This window comes from Petromyzon marinus, chromosome 15 (genome assembly GCF_048934315.1).
Source record: "Petromyzon marinus isolate PM22_M1 ecotype Great Lakes invasive population chromosome 15, UKy_Petmar_22M1.pri1.0, whole genome shotgun sequence".
NCBI lineage: Eukaryota > Metazoa > Chordata > Hyperoartia > Petromyzontiformes > Petromyzontidae > Petromyzon > Petromyzon marinus.
Window position 1 is genome coordinate 11889400 of NC_133681.1, and position 24565 is coordinate 11913964.

Here is a 24565-nt window from a genome sequence, read left to right on the forward strand (position 1 = left end):
TACATGTTAAGTCTTTTGGTCACTTCTGAGACTTTAACAAATTGTGCACATTCCAGGTGATTTGGTCACACATCTATATGAGTGCATAATAGCAAGGTTTCAAAACAAGCCTAACTCGGGGTTGGTGCAACCACTTTTAATCTCTTTGTCAAAACATTTTGTACCTTCATATTCTTGGTTCTTTCGGTAAAGTCACGTAGATAGAAAATAAAATTAAAATAACGGATAATAAAATTGAATCAAATAAAATTAAAAATAATAAGTGGAAAATAATAAAAGCAAAAAACCCACGACGTTTCGATCGCAACACAAGCGGGTCTTCATCAGGCAGAGTATACATGGGAACTCACACACAAAATTTGATTCAGGAATTTTATTATAAATATATGCATATATAGCAAAGATAATTGTATTAAAGTATTCGAATATGGTGCAACATTCCACACTTATAGTTATAAATGTATTTACAACCCATCAGAAGTTAAGCCACCCATAATGCAACAGTCTAGCAAAGCACCATCCTACACGTTTAATTAAATAATGCACAATACAAGATGACAAACATAATTTAAATGTCATTCAGATTGCTATACCGTGCAGTGCTTCTACTTGTTGAATACTGTCCTGTACCATTTCAAATCATGACCAATTACAACTTCTCATTTGTGAAACTTGATGCAATATTCACTGCTTAATAACGTAAACAATTTACCTTTTCGATCAGTACTATAATTATATTCTTCACATCCATAGCTATTAGATGCATGCAAGTTGTGAAGTGGCTCACACTCCCAAGTCATCCAAAACTTTTAGTGCTGAAGTTTAAACTAATGACATACTCACATGGAGAATTTGTAAAACCCCGTGGTAGACTGCCAGATTAAAAAAAAACTACCTCCAGTACTTGCAATTTAATGTATGAAATCAATAGTGTGGCTTTTCACACTTGCAATCTCTTCTCTGTGCCTTCCTCCAGGAAATACAGTAAATCACCGTGACATTTTACATTAGTTTATAATAACTAATGTAAAATAACAAAAACAATAAACGTCAAGTGTTTTAGGCAATCAGCCGCAGGGTTCCATGAAGGTAATGAAAATGGAAAGGCAGAATTTTATATATTGTGATGTTTCACACTTTGCAAAACTCATTTTGCATTTTAAAAAATGGTACCAATTACAATTATACTTACCATGCATTGTACATAATTTTTATTTGAACGTCTCATATCTCTTTCAGTCTCAATATAATTTGGGTGGAATGTTTGGATCAAATTGGCAGTTTGAAGGGTAATTAACTTGTCAACTTCTATGCACATATGTCAAGCGGTGTGCATATTTTTTTTTCACTTGGTTGTATTGGATAAGTCCAGCAATACAATGTCTAATTCACAGGGAATATTTCGTAAAAAGATGTAAATTGACCAAATTAACCATTTTACATGACAGTATAACTCGGTTAAAAGTGATATTTGCAATGTTTTGATTTATGCATGTTTGTATACAAGCATAAACGTGCCTTTTTCTCACATAAAGACAAACATTTTCCTAAAAAGCATACGTTATGTTAGGGCCAGTGCTGTTATTGCGCACCTGCTCAGGCTCAAATGTCAGAGTGATGTGGTAAGTAACACGTCCAAATGCCTGTCTTCTCGGTGCTGAATCAGGTTCTGCCCACAACAGATAACATTTGCCAATGATATTATCCATAACCAGGACTTGAATCCAGGTCACGATATTAGTAGGAAAGCACACAAACAACTATACCACTGCTCCTCTCACGCAAATACACACAATTATGCATGTGCCTTCAGAGATCATTAGGATTGTCTGGTCGGCTTCCAAATGATGAACAACGGAACTGTACATTACTCGAGAAAATGTGGTGCTCAAAGAGAGCTTTGGAAGGCCCTGCTGCCCAGCAGATGTGACTGGATGATGAACGGCCAGTCGTTAGTTCTGGAATGGCTCTGCTGTGTCAATGTCCTGCTCCTGCACAATTGTGGCACAGAGTGAAGAAAAATACATCTGAATTAGATTGTCAAGAATCATCTGATTCAAACTTTCACATTTAACCCCAGCATATGCCCAATGTGTACCCATACTTTTTTATCCATGCAAAACCCAGCTTACATTTAAGTCAACGTTCTCCATTAATATATAGACTTAATAACTGTAGTCATTAGGACACCATTGAAGATGGTGAAGTTGGTCATAGAAATTGCTGATGATAAGATAATTTATGAAGATGACTATTACGAGAGTAGAGGTTGGAGGTGTTCGGAAAGATGGCAATCATGACATTCTCGATCGTTAAAATGGCACTGTACCTGGTTCAGTTTTTTAAACTCAACAAGCTGAAAAAATACATGCTGCAGAACATGGCGGGCATCTTGTGCCTCTCTTGGCAGCTTGCTCGTCACACCCAAGATGTCACCGCACTTCCGAACATAGTACTCCAGATCGTCATCTGTGCCTGTTTCACCGATCACACAGTAAAGCACTTATGGCACATCACTTTTTTAGTTATGCAGACGCAGTAGTTAAGTTTCAGGTATAGTGTTTATTAATTTTACATTTAACCACATCTATTTCCTACCTTAAAAATACTAGTTTTAAACCATACGAGACAACACATGGATATTTACTAGATTTTATACAGGACTGAATAGCCATTATTTGGGCATTTTTAAGAAGCCTTGGTAAGAAAGTCTCTGCCATATAGGGCAAAGAAAATTTTATTTTTTGGTGCAAGTTCATTCCAGTGTCTTGAGGAATACACAATTTATAAGTTTCCACATATGACCTTCACAGTGACTACGTGAGATGCAGCGCTTACATTTATTGGTGAGCTGTGCTAGACGGACTTTCTCTGATGAAAATGCGTCATCCAGGTCAAAAAGTTCCAGTGGAGGGGGCCCCAGTTCTCGAAAATTAGGTGGAAACACCTGCGTACAAATTGAATTAAACATCCTCTATGTTATAAGGTGAGAATGACTTTCAAACGAATTACATCCTTTGTAAAGGAGACAAAATTGGGATGTTACATTTGACTGCCAAGGCCTTCTGTAAAAAATGTTTGTCTTTAACAAAGATTTTTTAAGAGTAAAGAAATATAGTAATGACCGAGAAGTAACAGTAACTTGTAAATTTTATGCAAACTGACTCGGTGAAATGCACACTTATCACTAGGCTACTGAGCAACCCTGAAAGGCTATGTAGGTGTAGTATGTCCACTCTCACATCCTGCTTTGATGCGATCTCAGATTAGTTCCAACTTTCTCAAGCTAAACATTGCTAAAACTGAAGTAATCATTGGCAAAATGTCCATACAAAATAAAGACTCCAATTCAAGGCTACATATCATAAACTGCATTACACTGGTGGTGATTTTGGGGCCATCATCAATCCCAAGCTCAAGTTATCTCTCAACTTTGCAGGACCTCCTTTTACCTTCAACAGAAAAACCATCTGCATTTTACCACTTCGTTGCCTGCCTTTATCACCTGTTGACTTTACTGCAACTCTTATCTATGGCGTTCCAAAATCCCTCACCTCTAAACTCCAGATAAGCCGAATACCATTGCAATATTACTCAACCACAACTATAAACAAGACCACATCATCCCAATACTCCAATACATCTGTTGTGTAGTGTAAACAACTCGGAGACAGAACTCCAAGTAAGGGCTTGCGCCGGTTTATTAACACAAGGGGTAACAATCCACACCAGAGGTAGGTGTCCCTACACTCGGTCCTTCACGCGGACCTCAGGCTCTATCTGTTCCTAGCCTTGGCCATCTCTTGGGCTCTCTCACGCGAGTCGGGACGGGGGTTCAGCCAACACCGCCCGACCGAGGAGGGCAGCACCCCACGTAACTTTAGCCGGCTCTTACAGACTTCTCCAAACCCTACCCCTGGCTATATCTTCGGCTCTCCTACTCGTAGAACCCGGACGGGGGATCAGCCAACACCGTCCGGTCATGAGCAGGAGAGACCTCCTTTCAGATGCTCTCCATCCCGGGCTCCCACAATGACCCCGCTCACGTCACGGGGTCCCACTTAAGTACCCCCTTACATTACCCGTGACATGATGTCATCCCACTACCCCCTGACGTCATCACGCTACTCAACACATACATTAACTCACAATCTAGTCTCTCATCAACTACAAAATACACTCACCATATTCAAGATCCTCTACGGACTCGGTCCATCTATCTCCCCCTTGTTATATAACTCCTTCACGTGCTCTCCTCTCATGTAACCAAGGTTTTCTAAACGTTGCTCCTTCTTCTCTGCTGCCCCTGTAGTTTGGTACTGCTTCCCACAGGCCAAATGCCTGTCCCAAGCTCAGGCTAAAGACCTGTTTATGGCTGACTTCCCTTATGACGGGCATCCCATTGTTCTATGCGCCATCTTCAGATGCGACCTCATTAAATACAATAAAAATGTATTTTGTTTAACATGTAGGCTTTCGCGACCAATATTATTCATAATAAAGGTTTTTGGGTTAGATCGCGTTTATTTATAAATGTGTCGTAACCCTCCACCACCCGACATGGCCAATCAGCAAATTGCCCGATGATGCTGGATGTATTTACCAGCGAAACGTCGTACTCAAACTGTAAATGTGGATTCACTCTTCAACACACCGGTGGGCTAAAGTAGTGAATTATTTGTCTTTTGTCAACGTGACACTTTTTTTTGCTGATTGGCCGTGTCGGGTGGTGGAGGGTTACGACACATTTATAAATAAACGCGATCTAACCCAAAAACCTTTATTATGAAAAATGTATTTTATGTATTTCCTACAAACAAAAACATTGAACACACTCTCATGCACTTAACGGACAGTGATTAGCACTGATAAAAGCCAAAATTTGTACTCTTTGCATGGACTTGTACTTACAGCTGGCTGGAGGGGTGGCAGTGGGGTTTCGAACTGCGGCTGGATGAGCTGAAGTGATTCATGTTTGATGTTTAGCTGCTCATAAGCTCTGGAAAAGACAACAAAATGCATTGGGAATAATGGAGGCCATAGGGTAACACACACTTTATACTGGTATCAAATATGTTTAAAAGTAAACCTAATACAAAGCAAGCAGCAAAACTACATTTTATTTTCATTGTTGATGTCATCACCAGGAGTTACTACGAAAGTCATTACACAAGAGAACCTGGTTTTATTTCTGGCAACTTCTGTAGAATCAATGCAGTGATGATAGCTGTTCTGGCACTGGAAAAGCATTAGATATTTTACGCATCCACTCATCTGAACCCTGCTTCAGTTTTGAAGCTGGAATATGTGAAACCATTCTGCATTTACATACAATGTGAATCTGTATGTTGCTTGACTTTCAAACAAGAGAAGGTAAATGTCACTGACTCAATAACTTTGGGCAGCGAGGTCATGTCAAGGGAGAAGGTGTTGATGTCAAAGAGGGTGGTAAAATCGCGTGGAATCTCATCGCTCTCCTGCAGGCAGACACGCAGATTCTCAGCCAACTTTCCCGTATCGGGCAGCATGTTGTAGTCCGAGATCTGCAGAGAGAAGAAGAGATCATTCCATCTTGATTTGAAGCTTTCGTGACTGCAGGAATCCATACTCTTTGGTTCTTTCGGTAAAGTCACGTAGGTATAAAATAAAATAAATCACGACGTTTCGGGTGCAACACAAGCGTCCATCATCAGGTGGGAAACAGATAATTCCATTCCCGAAAGGGAATCTTCACTTTGTAAAGGGAAAGTTCCATCTCGTGGCTAGGCCAGATATTGCAGCAAAGTATACCTTTAACAAGAGTTTGGAAGTAAGACTTTATAGTACTGACCCAAGGTAAACCTATTTTGAAATGTTCTATTTTGTAATAATGCATTACTATAGTACAGGTGCCTACAGTGGTTATATTATATGGAAAAATAATGTAATTGGTGAGTATGGTAGCTTACCACTTGTAAAAAGAATACACTAATTATATTTAACTGCAAGATGGGCTCATGTCATCAGGAATAATTTAAATTCATCCACATTTAAAGAGTTCTCTCATTCCTCGATAAAACATGGCATCCTTATAACTTAGATAAAATGAAGGAATTTGTTAAAACAAATGGTGAAGCATTCGATGCAGTGCTGAGCGCCCATGAACCTCTGTTATACTGACTAAAACTTTCGTGACTGCAGGAATTCATATTGTTGGTTCTTTCGGTAAAGTCACGTAAATAGAAAACAAAAATATATATATACAGACAGACACAATTTCAACCGAGACGACGGTTTTAAACTCAGCAATCATTGGAAAGATGTCACCAACCACTTTGGGTCGTGACTTGATTTGTGTTTTCTTGTCAACCTCTACCGTCAGCAGTGTGGATGTGTGTAGCGAGGTGCAATGCCCCCCCCCCCCATCTCTACCCCCCCCCCATCTCTGCCTCTCTCTCCCCCTGTCTCTGCCCCCTTCCTCCCCCCCCATTGTCTGCTCCTACGTTAACGCTGCGTGACTGGTTGCCCCGCCCATGCTGTTTGTGCTGCACAAGCTCTCCTCCGCCCCAACTCGCCCTTTGTTTTGCTCCTGCATTAGCGCGCTGCTTACGCAGCTTGTGTTGCTTGCGCAGCTCTTTCCCCCACCCACTCACTTTGGAAGCCCTTATAAGCAGCTACATTTGGAGGCTTGCCCCCTCTTTTCTCTCCGCCTGATGAAGACCGCTTGTGTTGCGATCGAAACGTCGTGTGTTTTTTCCTTTTATTTTAAATGTATTTATTTTTATTTTACATTTTTATTTTATTTTACTATTTTAATTTTTAATGTGGGTTTTTTTGCTTTTATTATTTTCAATTTATTATTTTTATTTTTATTATAAAAATTAAATTATATTTTTTTCTTCTATTTACGTGACTTTACCGAAAGAACCAAGAATACTCTGTTATACTAACACAAAGATCTCCAATATAGCCTTAACATACTGTAACAGCAAGTTAGAGAGCACCTATGAAGTCTGGCATGGCAAACAAGGGGTTGGTGGTTAGCACCATGCCCAGCCACCTGTCTCTTAAGTGGCGATGTTTACACACCGTACCAGGTACTAATTTGCAGTTATGTCAACCTACAGGAGGTGCAGGACCGGTTGAGATAATCGTCACTGGTGATGGCCATGATCGTGAATCGAACCCGCGTTGCCGGGTTTCGTAGCGCAGTGCGCTAACCACTACACTACTGCTCCCCACAACTAACGTACACAGTGGCACATACCCGAAGACCATATTGGACACAAAATTAACTATAGCAGAATTGTTGTTATATTACATTGATTCGAACCAATACACTAGGGTAGGGGAGGCAGCTTGGACTTCAAAGTGCTATCAAGGCAAGCTTCCTCTCCCTCAGAAACAAACAGAAATTCCAAGACAACCAGAGGAGAACACAACCGATAATGCTGCACCCCATAGTAAGGAGGAAGGGTGGGTTGGTAATGTGGCAATGTGTGTGTGTTAGAATTACAAAAGTTCAGGAGCAACAAGCACCCCAACAAATGTTATACTAAATGAACATACACACCATCACATTATAAGTGCCACCATACCAGAGCTATTAACTGAAGTTGGTCTGAGTTACTGCAGTCAAAACTGGTCTGCAAAACCTAGCCTCATTGGAGGCCTCGTTGTCAAGTCTATAATGCTTAATGAAAGCCTTTGGGTGAGCCAAAGTGGATGCCCTACAAATCTTAGGAATCGAAACTGAGGCTGCCAATGCCTAGGATGTGGAGACCACTCTTGTGGAATGAACCATGAAGGACATGGGAATCTGCCAAATTTATAAGAGGTGGGCAAGCACAGCAGGCTGCCCACTGCTCCTCTGGAGTCTGCCAGAATTTAAGAGACAGGCTTTGACATTCCATGCACCCATGTGGATTGTGGTCAGCCTGCAGGCACAAGCCACACCGCTCATGAGGATCAGCAACCCTGCGTGGCCAGCAGAAAATCTAACATAGATTGCCTTTCGTGCCTTTTTAAATTTCCACCATCATCAAGTGATTCTGAAGTTACATCTTCAGCCACCAACAACTACTACATTTGCCTACAAAGAGGGCCCTTCAGTGTGAAAAAATAACAGCTTCATCCCCGTGCCGAAAAACTGTAGAGAAAATATATAAAATACCAATAAAGTCAATATATTTTCTTGGTTCTTTTGGTAAAGTCACGTAGAAGAGAAATAATAAAAATAAAACATCATCAAATAAAATTATCACGACGTTTTGGCCATAACACAAGCAGCCGTCCTCAGGTGAAGAAACAGAGCTGTCGGAAAGACAGCGCTCCAATGAACACTGCTAAGCTTGGCAGCGTATTTTAAGCTGAGTGGGAGGAGCAAAGCGCCTTGACAAAGGAGTTTACATATCAACAGAAGAATTTAGCATTGAAGTATTTATGTTTACTGAAAGAACCAAGGAGATGAATCCCTGCAGTCACGAAAGCTTTAAATCGAAAATTAAAGTCAATATGCTTGAAGGAGAAGATGGTTTCAAATTAAGCAACCATTGGAAAGATGTTCTAAATCGAACCAAACATTAAACAAATTTTCATTGGTACAGTATATTTTTTCAAGTAGTGGTACCCCAAACTTTCACAGCACAGGCGGGTGCACTGCCGGTGCCGATCACTGTGCTACACCTTTCATCATGATAAGTCTGCCAATCAAATGCTAATTTTTACGCTAATTCCTTTGTCAAGGCACCTTAATCCCTCTCACACAGCTTAAAGGTGCACTGCAGTGTGCTACACCTTTCATCATGCTAAGTCCGCCAATCAAATGCAAATGTTTTATGCTAATTCCTTTGTCGAGGCACCTTAATCCCTCTCACACAGCTTAAAGGTCGTAGTCTGAGCTTGGCTCTGTTTCACTCCAGCGCAGTCTTCGAGACAGCCTGGTCCCTTCACCTGATGAAGGCCGCTTGTGTTGTGGCCGAAACGTCGTGATTTTTGTTGTTTTATTTTTTTACCTACGTGACTTTACCGAATAGAACCAAAGAGTATGCTTGAAGGAGCAGAGTAAAAATGTGTTCTACTCACTCACAATAGCGAAGAAAATAGCTGAGCAGGTAGCAATGCGACATGGCTTTGGTGACATCGTAGTGCACTTCCATGGTCGTAGGAAATGTTTTGTATTGGTCTTTGCGAACTGCGCTTTCCCCACCAGTGTACTGGTTGGAAAAAAACGTTTCTGAATCAATGTTTTTCTCCGCCAACATTTATATCATGTCCATTTCACTGCCACGATCTAAGCAACTAGTGTAACATATGTTAGTGGAGTATAATGTCAATACCTCTGGGTCCTCCGCATCAATTTGATTGAGTTGAACATCTTTCGTTGTGAGCCACTGCATCAAAACATCCTGTTAAAGGGTTTAAGGATTGAAAGAAACAGCAAAAATCATGAACACGTTGTTATTTGATTTGTATGATCTATGCAGTAATATATTTAGAAGTCCTATGAATAGTGATTATGCACTTTTGATGGTTATAAACTTGTGCTGGATCAGTCAAATTGATTTATAGGCATAATGGTATTTTTATAGTCAAATCACATTTTTTTTATTCTGCAAAAACTACCATTTGCAAGACCTCACTTGCAAAACAGACAATGCACCTCATTGGGCCCTTTTCTGCTTAAAGACGTGTACTTATTCTATTATTTCCCTTTTGCCCAAGAAAGGTTGCAAGTGACAGTAATGTAAGTGGGCATGTAACTATTTACTGCCTACAGCCTCGCCTCAGTAATTTGATGAAATTGTATGTTTCAAGGTAACAATTTAAGAATCAAATATGTTTCGTCTTATTTTTTACCATCTTATCTACATATTTTCACATTTATACAGGTTGGTTTACTTCATACACCGAACTGTAAAGTAAAATGATTCTTATTTCATTGCATAAATCGTAAATGATTCTCACACACATGGTTTAATGCACATATTACAAGTGTAATGGCTTTGGTCATACAGCAGGTGGCAGCATTGTAATTTGAAAGAGCTTTGTCTTGTGAACAATGCCACACAATAAAATCCTGGCTCTGAGCGTGATCATTATTATTGAACCCAAACACATGCCAGAGGAGAGTGTTTACCTGAATCTTGTTGTTCTCCTCCTTGTCCAGGTACTGATCACTGAACATGTGACATGAGCCCAGTACAGCAAGCTTCCCTCCACTTTGCTGTTTGAAGAAAAACAAATTCTGCAGGTTCAGTTTTTGTAATTATTTAAATGTCGATGCATGTTCAGTTAATACATTATGTTGAAGTTAAGTTACAGCTTCGCAATTTTAATAAAACTATAGCTGGGACATTCATTAATATGATCAAACACTGCATTTATCAGGTATAGCAAATATGCTCATGAGACACCTAGCTACTTCTAGCATCTATTTCAATGTTATCAAAAAAATATAATATGTAATGGATGAGATAAACCCATCACAAAAGAATAAAAGTACTACACTCTTTGGTTCTTTCGGTAAAGTCAGATAATTAGATGATGACGGACGCTTGTGTTGTGCCCGAAACGTCGTGATTTATTTTATTTTATACCTACGTGACTTTACCGAAAGAACCAAAGAGTATGGATTCCTGCAGTCACGAAAGCTTCAAATCAATAAAAGTGCTGGCTGGAAAACCATAATGTTCCAACATGCACCGTTTTTCTGTTATTATGGGTTTCTCTCATATGCAGGTATTATTATTTGATATTAGCCAAGTTCATCTGCTCAATGGTGTCGAAGTGGGGACTCCACAAATATGGTTCCAAAGGCAGACTTTGCAGTTGTGAGCATTGGTGATTACAGTAAAACCTTGGTCTGCGAGTGTTTTGCAAGACGAGCAAAAATGTTAAATAAATATTAATTTGATAAACGAGCGAGGGTCTTGCAATACGAGTAGTATGTATACGCTTTGTCTGCCGAGCGTCACGTGATCACAACTGATATACGAGTGCTTTGATATACGAGTGCTTTGGTTTACAAACACGTTTTCGGAACGAATTATGCTCGCAAATCCAAGGTTTTACTGTATATTGAACTGTGCTGTTGCGTCCTAATAAGAACAAAACTGGTCTAATGTTGTCTATCTGTGTCACTGTTGCCTGTCAGTTGGTCACATTCATTCAAATTTATTTTGATGGAGACATAAGACAAGATGACCACAATGTACTTACTCAGAGAATGCTGACAGTTTTTCCATAAGCACAAGAGACTGTGTGCTTTTTACACGCTTTTGTGTATTGTTTTAAACTGGCAATGTTCTTAATGCGGTAACTTTGAAAGTCTTTGATTAAAGCTACAGATTTATGTGAAGCTATGAACTACACTTGCAGTTCTATGTTGTGAGTAGCAAGAGTCAGTGCAGAACAACCTTAGCAGTATTGTTTATATGCTTCTATGCTCCCCAATGTCAACATGCACTGAAGTATGGGCAAATATACATCACAACCTGTATGGTGTGGGGAGGCTCTCATCCAGCAGTGAATTGGCAAATAGGCTGAACATGTACTAACTATACTACAATGTATCCTCCCATTGGTCCTGCTCTGGACTCGTGCTCACCTTGTTGTGATGGAAGGCAAGCACAGGCCGATTAAGTGGGAAGCACACACTTCCCGTAGACAACACTGCCACTGCCGGCTTCATGACATTCAGGGTTGCTCCGTATGGGTACACAAATGTTAAACCCCTAGAGGTGGAAAGGGAGGTGAGTGAGTGGGTGGGTAATACAACCGCTTCAAAAACATATTCGATGCAGACAGATCACAAGCAGAGGTTAGCAAAACCTGGGCTGTCATGTCCATCAACGAGGACTGTGTTTTGCCAAAATGTACTTGAGAACATGACATAATTTAAGCACTGGAACTACTTCGTGTGACATAAGTGCTATGGGCTGCCCAAAAATGTATCATTAAAACAATTGTATCTTTGCATTGCAATGCAAAATATATCCAGTTCATTGTTCAATTGTGTAAGTACTCTAAATTGCAATGGTATTTACGTTTCATAATCTTACATGCCTATGACAGAAAACAAATATCACGCTTAAAAATGCACTCTACTTAATAACAACTTCACGTCTTCTTAAATAAAATTACTAAGGTCTCTGGCAAATAATGTTTAACATGAAGGGGCCTTCAAGTGTTTTTAAAGTTAATGTCATTGCCAAGCTAACATCATCAAGTCACAAATATGACAACCTAGCCTAGGAATTGTTTCCAAAAATGGTAAAGCATCAGCCACCACATCTATCCAACCATCTCTGCACTTTTGGGCCAAATTTAACATGGGTTAAAGCACAAAAATAGGTAAATAGAACATGGAATGTCAACCTTATAATCTAATTTCAATTCACACATTGTTCCTCACTTATATACAAGTAACACAATTTCGATTTAAAGCTTGGCTGTGTTCGCTCCAGCGCTGTCCTCCAGACAGTCTCGTCCCTTCACCTGATGAAGGCCGCTTGTGTTGTGGCCGAAACGTCGTGCGAATTTTATTGTGTTATTTTATTTTATCAATTTATTATTTTATTCTCATTCTACGTGGTGACTTTACCGAAAGAACCAAAGAAGAAGTAACACAATGATTGAGGAAAGGGTAGCGGCTCACTGTGAGATGTGGCCGCCGTTTTCATCATCCCCTGCTCCAGGAACCGGCTTGCCGGCTGCCCGGTTTATCTCCCTAAAACAAACCAAGCATACAATGCAAAAACACGTGATTCAGCAGTAGATCTAATTTCCCTTCAAAGTTTTAACCAAGCATAACATTTCAGGGGGTGCCAAATAGAGGGGGGAAATCGGCAGGGGAAAATTTAGTAACAAGGCATTTCATACGTGACATTCAACCAATGTAATAAATAATGTATACATTTGTTCTAAGGTTACGTAGATGTTTTATTACTGGGCATTAATACTTCACATGGTAATAAAATGGAAATAACATGCCTTTAGGGCATTTTTGTTTTGCTTGGTATAAAGATGAGATTTTAACTGTTTCATAATTAATAAGACTTAGTACAGTACCACAATGCTACTCCCGTGAGTACTGTTAAAGCAGAATGTTAATTCGCTTATTGTTACACCATGTCTTGTAGCACACATCTGAAATCCAGTGCTCTGGAGGCAAATATTTACGGATAACTGTGGATTTGTAAGACTCCCAAATTTGTTGAGTTGCAGGAGGCCAAATTATGGCAATACAGTAAATTGATCCATGAGCTCATAAATATCACCTATTGAGTGTTATCCCATATGTAGGTTTTCTCCAGGTATTCTGGTGACCTTTTACATGCATGACACTCGTAAAAAGGAATTTACCACGAGTACTGTACAGTACTAAACTGCGATTGTCTGGCATCTTTCAGCGCAGCATGGCAATGCAACTAAAAGCAAGTTGTATGCTATAGCTTTGAGAGTGCATTTTTCAATTTTTTTCTATTTTATTTTCCTAACTTTTAGGGTTACTCCCCAAATGGTAAATTTATATGCGGGACACGGTATATCCATGAACATTATTTCCATCACAATCTGTAGAGTCGTGAAAACATTCTGGGCACTCAATCCAAGATCTATCCTTGAAAATAAAGCAACTCCTCTCATCAGTCAACATAAGCATGACTAAGTACTTTCTTTGTTTTCCATAAAGATATCTGTCCACTGCAATAGATCTCCAACTTTCAAGCAGACAAGTGTAGTAATTTACCTGTTCAGGACACCGTTTGATATGAGGGCCTCCTTGGGATGGTAGTATTTGTAGTAAACATTTCGTATCACAGCATCTGTTGGTAAAACAGAACCGTTTTATTTAAAAATTACATAATCTATATTGCATAATAATTTAACATGTTTAAACTACATTTTAATACGTTTTTACCAAATATACCTCAATTGCACCATTGCAATCCAGGCAAAGAGCAAATCATTTTATTTGGTGACTATGATTAGTTTTTTTCTAAGTTTGTGCCCAAGTTCCAAGTTTGGAAAAAGGCTTTATGAATGACAGACTTACAGTGAGGGAAAAAAGTATTTGATCCCCTGCTGATTTTGTACGTTTGCCCACTGACAAAGAAATGATCAGTCTATAATTTTAATGGTAGGTGTATTTGAACAGTGAGAGAATAACAACAAAAAATCCAGAAAAACGCATGTCAAAAATGTTATAAATTGATTTGCATTTTAATGAGGGAAATAAGTATTTAACCCCTCTGCAAAACATGACTTAGTACTTGGTGGCAAAACCCTTGTTGGCAATCACAGAGGTCAGACGTTTCTTGTAGTTGGCCACCAGGTTTGCACACATCTCAGGAAGGATTTTGTCCCACTCCTCTTTGCAGATCTTCTCCAAGTCATTAAGGTTTCGAGGCTGACGTTTGGCAACTCGAACCTTCAGCTCCCTCCACAGATTTTCTATGGGATTAAGGTCTAGAGACTGGCTAGGCCACTCCAAGACCTTAATGTGCTTCTTCTTGAGCCACTCCGTTGTTGCCTTGGCCGTGTGTTTTGGGTCATTTTCATGCTGGAATACCCATCCACGACCCATTTTCAATGCCCTGGCTGAGGGAAGGAGGTTCTCACCCAAGATTTGACGGTACATGGCCCCGTCCATCGTCCCTTTGATGCGGTGAAGTTGTCCTGTCCCCTGAGCAGAAAAACACCCCGAAAGCATGTTTCCACCTCCATGTTTGACGGTGGGGATGGTGTTCTTGGGGTCATAGGCAGCATTCCTCCTCCTCCAAACACGGCGAGTTGAGTTGATGCCAAAGAGCTCCATTTTGGTCTCATCTGACCACAACACTTTCACCCAGTTGTCCTCTGAATCATTCAGATGTTCATTGGCAAACTTCAGACGGTCATGTATATGTGCTTTCTTGAGCAGGGGGACCTTGCGGGCGCTGCAGGATTTCAGTCCTTCACGGCATAGTGTGTTACCAATTGTTTTCTTGGTGACTATGGTCCCAGCTGCCTTGAGATCATTGAAAAGATCCTCCCGTGTAGTTCTGGGCTGATTCCTCACCGTTCTCATGATCATTGCAACTCCACGAGGTGAGATCTTGCATGGAGCCCCAGCCCGAGGGAGATTGACAGTTCTTTTGTGTTTCTTCCATTTGCGAATAATCGCACCAACTGTTGTCACCTTCTCACCAAGCTGCTTGGCAATGGTCTTGTAGCCCATTCCAGCCTTGTGTAGGTCTGCAATCTTGTCCCTGACATCCTTGGAGAGCTCTTTGGTCTTGGCCATGGTGGAAAGTTTGGAATCTGATTGATTGTTTCTGTGGACAGGTGTCTTTTATACAGGTAACAACTGAGATTAGGAGCACTCCCTTTAAGAGTGTGCTCCTAATCTCAACTCATTACCTGTATAAAAGACACCTGGGAGCCAGAAATCTTTCTGATTGAGAGGGGGTCAAATACTTATTTCCCTCATTAAAATGCAAATCAATTTATTACATTTTTGACATGCGTTTTTCTGGATTGTTTTGTTGTTATTCTGTCTCTCACTGTTCAAATAAACCTACCATTAAAATTATAGACTGATCATTTCTTTGTCAGTGGGCAAACGTACAAAATCAGCAGGGGATCAAATACTTTTTCCCTCACTGTATACTTCAAGTAAATGCAAAGGGTCTTGCAATTATTACGTTAAACAGTGCAATTGTCCTGTGATGTTGTGAATAATTATGTAGTTGACATTGTTGTTCCATTTACTATAGGTCACAATAATAATTTACATTTATGAGGTGCATTTCATATGTAGGTCCCAATGCACCGTGTATGGAAAGCAGGAAACGAACAGAACCAGAGTAAATGGCCAGAACGAGAGGGTAAAGGCCAATTTAGAGAGGTGAGTTTTCAAGATAGGACTTAAATAGCTCTAAAGACTCTGTCGTATTACCAAGGGCAAAGTGTTCCATACTCTGGGAGCTGCACTGCCAAAAGGCCATTCACCCCAGGAACAGAGCCTTGATCTCGGAGTACTGAGAAGGCGATCTTAAGATCTCAGGGACATCATTGCAGAAAAAAAATCGGTTAGTTCCTGCAAATTTTGCGAGGCTAACCCACCGAGAGCCTTGTAGGTCAGCAGCAGGATCGTATAAATCTACTCGATACTTGACTGGTAGCCAATGCAAAGAAAAGAGAACAGATGTAACGTCTTGCGAGGTGGTGTGCGCGTAAGCACTCTGGCAGATGAATTCATACCATTGTTCACCATGATCCCAAATTCTTCAAGCAGGAAGTTGATGTTGGTATCATGTTTTGCCTCCCCTCCTTCACCCAGCATCACCAGCACCGTGCCCCCATTGTCCAGGTACCTCTTCAGTGCTTCAATCTCAAAGGTTAAGGGATAATAAAAAAATGCATAATTACATTGTTAATTATTTTAAACAAGGGCCACTGCCTACTTATGGTGCGAAAGAAGTTCAAAACACATACATTGTGCAGAACTTTAGCATGTATCCAGTCACAAATCAATGGTTGTCAATGATAATGGTGCAAATATATTTCCGCCTGCGCTTTACAACTGTCAATGTAGTCCCCATCAATTTGAATGTAGCTTCTTTCACATTAGCCATGTACGCTGAAAAAGTGAAAGAGTACCCAACATTTATACAAATAAAGATTTGATCGGTGTAAATGCCTCAAATATAATTGTCAATACCTACATGGCCAAGCTAGTCGCTGCGTAAGTGTGAGAAGCAGCATACATGATACATTATGAGTATAGTTTGTTTGACTTTTTGTCCCAACCTGCATGCTTATCCAGATGATGTGGGTTCTCATTAGCTGCAGAAGACATAAGCTTCAGTGTTTCTGAAACTGGCACACACAAACTGTATGCCTCCCCGAGCAACAAAGTATTTTTATGCGTAGTGAGAACAGTGTGCCGTTAATAATGTAATCACCAATTAATTCAGCGTATGGTTATAGAGACAAAACACAAATAAATGATGTGCAATGAAATTAGGCCAAGTGCTTTCTTTTAAATGATTAGCTGTGAAAATGAAGAGTTCTGGCAGTTTAGAAAGTATAAGAATAAAAGTCAATTCGGTGAAATACTGTCTTGCATCAAATGGTGTATCGCTACTGTGGGAAGTCTGTCGTAAAGTAGACATAACAGCCCGTGTAATATAATTTGCTGCGACGTGCGACTAAATGTATGTCATAAAATTCTAAATTACTTGAAACTGAAAAAATAACTGTCCCTCGATAACCTCAATGGGATATCACCTGGTTTAATGAAGGCCAGTACCCTAAGTTCCAAAAATTACATGAAAAAACTAGTGAAGCCCATTTATTGACTGGTGCAGTCCACCCTTATTACCATCACACAATCTTGGAGATTTAAAGTCTCCATCTGGTCACACAACTGTATAGGATTAATATATTTAAACGTCATAGCGGCTGACTGCATTACATTTTTTTGTCAAAGAGGTGGGTGAAATGTGTAGTGTTGCCCATCAGTTTAGTGAAAACCAGTAAATGTATGAAAAACTGGCAAAAGCCCAACTCCCAAGGCCATCAGACTAACATTGTTCCCATTGAAACTCCAGACTACATGTCTGTGGCCAAATACCTCCCAGCGTGCATTTCACTAAATTTATATCCAGTCCTTTTTGTCCATCAACTGCTGGATGAGTGTCTCCCCACATTATACAGGTGTCGGAGAACATTTGACCATACTTCAACATGTAAGTCAGTGTGGGTTTGTGAAGGCAGGAAGCATGTGTACAATAAAACAAGATACTTTGCTGCACTGCCCTATTCTGCCCACCACATAGCCTTGCAGCCCTAAGACAACTTGTTTGTGCATGTTGGTCACCTATCCAGGCACTACCCAAGATCAATCCTGCTTAGCATCTTGAGATATAACACACATGTGATTTGGTCTTGGCAACTAAGTTTATACTCTTGTAGTTGTCTGGCAAAAATAGCATTTTGACTTGAATAGAATGCAGTCTGTGCTCGAATTCTGAAATGATGCAACTACAATCTATGCACTAAAATAGGTATTGGTTATATGCAGGTACTGGATGACACGAAAGGACAAAAAGAATGAACAGTGATACTTCAGTTTAACACGTAGGCTTTCTCAACCAATATTCATGATAAAGGTTTTTGGGTTAGATCGAGTAAGTATAAATGTGTCGGTAACCCTCCACACCCGACACAGCCAATTAGTAAGGGATTTGTCAAGTAAGCAAAACACCAATTAGTTACTACTTCAGCCCACCCGTGTGTCGGAAAGAAAATCCACAACATTTACTATTTGAGTACTTCTTTAGACAATTGTGTAATGTAGCTCTCAAGAGACACCGTCTTGTTCTTTGATGTATATTTATTACGAATACAGTCCGCTGACACCTTAACGAGTAACCGCGAGTGACTATATACACTTGGGTAATTAGACAACTCTATTCGGAGACAACGTAACTCCAGCCCTTCAAGACTACACGGTGCCTACTCCAGGATGATGAGGACGACCCCTTCCAAGGCGACGACTCCCCACAACAAGAGCCGCGAGGTCCGGTTCGCGCCGGTTCTTATCCCTCTCACGACCCGGCCACGCCCCTATTCCCGAACTCTCGCTCACCCTGTCAATCTCTGCCCTTATTACACTTTAAGACCGTTGGGTCCCGTGCTTCCCCTCAAGCGACCTTGTCAACGCTTGTCCCATCAATCATCATTAGCAACCACTTAGGTACCACATTACCCTGACGTGACCCTGTCTGTTCCCGTTACGTTAATTAGGGAGCCGTACTGTCCTTACAATTGTATTAGTTCTGTTTACGTGAAGTTGCCTGAGTATCGCTCTGCATTTGTATCAGATATTACATAGTGGATAAATTGCACAATGTCAGTGTAGTGCAACGATGATGACTGGATTGAGAGTGTCAAGCTTCCTATCCATTTAAAAACATAATTCACCACAAATATATACTGAGCCACCCAACTTGATGAACGGAAATAAAGCTGTTACTGTACCCAGAGTTTTGTCAGCGTTTTTATAATTTAAATGGTGTACCTCAGCTGCTGTAAACTTCTCTCGTGGGCCTCCACTGATCCACACACGAGCTCCCAAAAGCTTCTCCTCCGACACCTCATCCTTCAAGCTGAGCCATCACAAGAGAGAAAAATGGACACATAATTAATAGGATCAAATGACCATACATGCTCACACCTGTAAAGGTAATATGCTGTGCTTTGTAGGTGTTCGGACTATTAATATTTAATTATTTAAATTTTTATAAGGTTTGGAGTGATTGGAAATGATTCCTCCACAAAAAAATCGTATGAATGAAATTACATGATCATGAATATACACTTTATAGACGATCCTATGCTATGGAAAATCCTCACATATATTACGAGACTCTAGGAAATAAAACCATCAACTCAGTATAAATTTGCCAGGTGGTGAAAGGGCAAGTAAAGAGCAATGTTTCATGCTATTGCATAACCTTCTAATCAATGCCACCAGCTCTTGTGATGTGCATAGGTATGTTACTAGGCAAGCTGCTTGCTAAATGAATGCGTGTAGTGTACACACCGGGCTCGTTAGATGGCATCTGTTTTCAAAACATCACGTGTCCACTCAGTGTAATGCATACCAACAAAAAATAAAACGGACACCTTCAAAGTGACCACAAGTTCAGGCAGGAATAAGGTAGTGAATAAGTAATATTTAAAAAAAAACTTTTTAAAAAACACGCTTTCATTAAATGTACTGTGATCTAGTAATGGCAGAACTCCACGACTCCAGCAAGTGGGCCCGGAGCTTGCCATAACGTAAGGGGCCGTGGTCATTTACAGCCAACTTTAGTTGAGCGTGGACAAATAGACCCAAGCAGAAACATAACATATCAAAAATAATGTTTAAAAATATTTATTTTTTTATGATAGAATATAGTATTGTCATCAGTATGACACAAGTATACCAAGTTTGCAGCCAATACCACATTGGAAAGTGGGTTAAAATTGAGTTACAAGATTTGAGGATACAACAGACGGAGTGAGTTAATAAAAAGCGTGTAAAAACAGCTGTGTCCACTTCAACTAAGGGGGTCTGCAATCTTTCACCTGGGGCACAATAGCCCAGCAATTTAGAATTGACTGGATTAGAACACGTGGCAATCTCTGCACTTATTGTAGAAATAATTGTATGCGTTAAAGTCTGGCTATTTTCGAGAATTAAATATGCTTATGTCCAAACATATAAATAACCTTAAGAAATACCTCTTATTTCCAATTGTGTAGAATTACTATATTGGCATCCTACACTGCGAAGAAATCTGATGCACACATTGGTTCATTGACAAATGTGTAAGTACTCTTTCTGTTTACTATAAATATTGCTGTTTCATGATTATTTTAACTTTACCTACTAGTAAGACATGATCTATTGCCTTGCTAAGTATTTAAATGGCTTAATTGCGTTTACAGTATGGTTTGTTTACAATTATTCTTACTACGTAGATTGGTTATTGTTTTTTTACATATTTGCATATAGCATTTTGACATTTCGTTAAATGGAAAGAGATACATTGTTTAATTATATTCTGCTGATATACTGCATCAGTTTTACATGGAAGAAAATTAACCCCTAGAGTTGGGATCTCTCAATTGACTCCATATCCACCTCAACACCTGGCACACAAACACCATAATTCAATGTACTTGGTTATATTTTTTGCTACAAAAAAACACTCAGTTTGATTATTAGCCCTTAAGCAATGGAAAAACACACAAATTATGACATAGTTAAACCAGCATGACAAGCGGTGCTATAAGGAAGACTGTGGTCAGGTCTAATGAACAAGGACTGGGTCTGAAAAAGGAAAAGATGGAGTCGATTAAAGTAGGGATGGGGCCTAATAACGTAGGGGTGGGGCCTAATAAAGGGGTGGGGGCTAAGAAGTAATGGAGCGTGACATAAAAATGAATGAGGCGGGGCCTAACTAGGAAAGGTTTGTTGCCGAAAGAAGGGGTGGGGCCTACAGAGGACTTCAGCACTTCTCTGTTGATTTAAGGTAATAAGGGCATTGAATCCAATATGTACAGCAGGTAGCACATAACTTTAATGCCATAGATGTAGCCAAATTCCACTAATTTTCTTTCAATACATCTGACAACACTATGACTAGCTGACCACATTATATTTTATTGACTAAAATAATCTATTTTATTCAGGTTTCCACAGGGACGGTTTTCACAATTGAAAATTAAGTGAGCCCCCATCTTGATTTAAAGCTTTCGTGACTGCAGTAATTCATATTCTTAGCTCTTTCGGTAAAGTCACGTTGAAGGGAAACAATAAAATATATATAAACAATAAAAACAATAATTGTTTTTATTGTTTTATATATATTTTATTGTTTCCCTTCAACGTGACTTTACCGAAAGAGTTAAGAATGAGCCCCCATCGTGAAGTATAATTGCTTTGGCAAAATATACCTAATGTAACCGTAGTTTTAGTGGTAGTTTTTACAAGCTAGGTAACATTCAAATTTGAGATTTGGCTATTACACTGATTCACAGTGACTGGCTCTTACATGTGATATCACATACTCTTTTAGGTCAGCTTTACTGTTAGCATGGCATTCTGTAAAATTTCCACAGTACCAATGACACTGCATACTGTAGAATCTGACTTAGTTGCCAGTATACTCACTACTTGACTATTCAATGAAATGTCCTTCATTTAAAGAGGTGATATTCAATTGGGATGCAAATACTTTGTCATTTTGCCAAACAGTAATGGAGCAAATGGTTTTACAGTCATATGCTGACATTTTAAAAAGGTACAGAAATCACTGCATTCTAAATAAAACCACATTAACATAATACAATGCTTTATATGTTAATTTGATGGGGATGTTTGAAAACACTGTTGTTGTTAGACCCTTTTGTCACTGAATGCACATATAAAACATGGCATGGTGGATTTTTATGTATGTGTTTACATAACAGGATTAAGTTTGTTTTTATAGTTGTATGAGGCACATTTGATAAATAAATAAAAATATGATATGGGGGTCCCAGTAGGTAGTGACTCCTTACTGAAAATTTCCAGTGTTTACAGTCTTGCAATATATGACGTTGGTAAATACGATAGTACATTTAAAGTTTTAAAAAAACTTGGCATTTAAGAAATGCATAGGTGTGCTGTATTGTAACAAAAACATGACATGGGAGTCCCAGTAGGTAGTGACTCCTTACTGAAATTTTCCAGCGTTTACAATTTTGCAACATACGTTGGTAAATTAGATAGTTTGTTGGTACATTTTTAATAACTGTTATATATACCAAAATGTATATTATAATGTACTTTTTAACATAAGATGGAGTGAGTCTTTTTAGAAAATAGATTAAGTGTTTAATGGTCTGATTTTTTTAAGTATGTAATTATTTGTAATTCTATTTTACAGCCAGTTCACTCCAGGTCTAATCATAAGTCCATTGTGCAAAGTGGCTCTGTGGTCTGGCCCACTCACCAGAAATTCCACGTCACTACGAGTACTTAGAACTAGTTAAAGTGTCGTGTTCATTACGTTTGTATCTTCCAGTTGGTTCGCAGTCGCTTCTGCAGCGTTTTGTAGCCCGAGTTGGCAGAGAAGAGTTCCCTTTTTGAGGCATTGAAGATGACAGTGTTGCGTTGCTCCTTGTTTTCAGTGGCCTGAATAGTGCAAACACACACAAAGACTCCATCAGCGACATTGCTATATTGCGTGTCTCACACGCAACTGCTGTCACCAATGACACTATGTTACTGAATTCAACAGTTACTAAACGGCTTGTAAATACCAGGCTAATTCAGATTCAAGGGTGGGATGCCCTCATATATACATTTTACTAACAACACCTTTATTTCAATGAAGATCACATTTTTACCATTTTTCAACATTAAATTTTTAAAATAGTAAAACCTAAACCCCGATTTAAAAAAAGAAAGCCACTATGGAATAACCACCAAATATCACAAGCCAATTCTAGAACGAAAAACGCTATTGAGGTTACTGTATATAGAAATCCAATAAGCGGCACTCCAATAATTAATCACGAATCCCTGCAATTTGCAGATCATTGACGGTTTGCGACAGCTCCTGTAGTTCGCGGCACACTGTGGCAGATTAAAAACAGTTTAACACGTAGGCTTTTGAGACCAATATCATCCAATATAAACGGGTTTTTTTGGGTTAGATCGCATAAATATAAATGTCGTTAAACCCACCACCACCCGCCACAGCCAATTAGTAAGGTTTAATACATTGTTTAAATGCATGCCTATACAGGTCACCATACATCAATGGATATAATAACAGGTACTGCTATTTTATTGCACACAAGCGACAGGAGGTACAAGAACAATGTGCATAATAGAGGTTTTTGTGTTAGATCGCGTAAATATATAAATATGTTGTTAAAACCCACTACCACCCCCGACACAGCCAACTAGTAAGGGTTGTCACGTAAACAGAACGTGGCAATTCGTCACGAGTACAGCACACCGGTGTTGAACAGCAAATCCACAATATTTACAATCGGAGTACGACGTTTCGTCAGTAATTATAACTAGCACCATCAGGCGGACAGCTAGATTTGTGGAGAAATCCTCAGGTTTTGTAAAAAAAAAACCGCTGTATTATGGACCTTAAACCGAATTGGTGACTGGTGACTTCACAAGACATCTAAGTATGTGCTTTACATTTTGATTTAAAGCTTTCGTGACTGCAGTAATTCATATTCTTAGTTTTTTCGGTAAAGTCACGTTGAAGAGAAACAACAAAATATATATAAAACAATAAAAAATTCTCACGACGTTTCGACCATAACTCAAACGTCGTGAGAATTTTTTATTGTTTTATATATATTTTGTTATTTTGTTGTTTCTCTTCAACGTGACTTTACCGAAAAAACTAAGAATATGTGCTTTACATTGAACTTCTTTCGCACCGTACGTAGCAAGCTGTGCTAATCGGAGGCGCGAGGCAAGAACAACAAACTAAACAAAAAATCAGACTCTGGCGCCATGACCGTAACTTTATATTTAAAAAAAAACATGTTTTAATCTTTTTGCATGTGCGTTGAATTTCTTTCGCATCGTAAGTAGCCATCTCACGCACGAACCCCCTCAAAGCTGTGCCGCATAGCCTCTAGTGCACACAACCGATGGGCTGAATGCGCGGCGTAAGAGCAGCAACATTTTATTGTGTTAATGTGTTCTCTTTCCTGTAATAGTTTGTGTTTGTAACACTAATTGCACTCGGCCGAGGCCCACTTGTCCACCCCGTGTGCAGCTTCACCGGACTTAATCCGCAAACGAAACTTCAACATAAACGTTCGCCGCGAGAACACATGCTCGGCACTGTTAGCATTGTTATAGTTAAATGTTTAATTTTGTTATCGTTACACTTTTTGCCTTCTTTACGGCATTCCCCCACCTGAGAGCCGCTCGGAGCCATGTTCATGTCTCTGACGCGCCCGCAGCCCTTGTACACAAATCCTACTACGAATAAGCATGGGCAGCCAAAACCGCGCTTGT

General features: G+C 39.6%; 1 protein-coding gene across 2 annotated transcripts; it reads right to left on the reverse strand.

The window, feature by feature from the left end:
* Positions 1-358: 358 nt before the first annotated feature.
* Positions 359-24565, reverse strand: IFT52 (intraflagellar transport 52). Of its 2 annotated transcripts, none has more exons than XM_032954850.2 (14): positions 24465-24565; positions 22575-22699; positions 19049-19136; positions 16225-16354; positions 13730-13805; positions 12638-12709; positions 11588-11714; positions 10118-10204; positions 9318-9386; positions 5389-5543; positions 4912-4999; positions 2839-2947; positions 2330-2475; positions 359-1991 (listed from the first exon to the last, which is right to left on the reverse strand). In XM_032954850.2, the coding sequence occupies exons 1-14, from the start codon at positions 24489-24491 to the stop codon at positions 1953-1955; spliced, it is 1338 nt and encodes a 445-aa protein (XP_032810741.1). In that variant the 5' UTR covers positions 24492-24565; the 3' UTR covers positions 359-1952. The 2 variants fall into 2 exon arrangements, with proteins under 2 accessions (XP_032810741.1, XP_032810742.1); XM_032954851.2 differs by having other exon boundaries at positions 22518-22699; positions 24465-24514.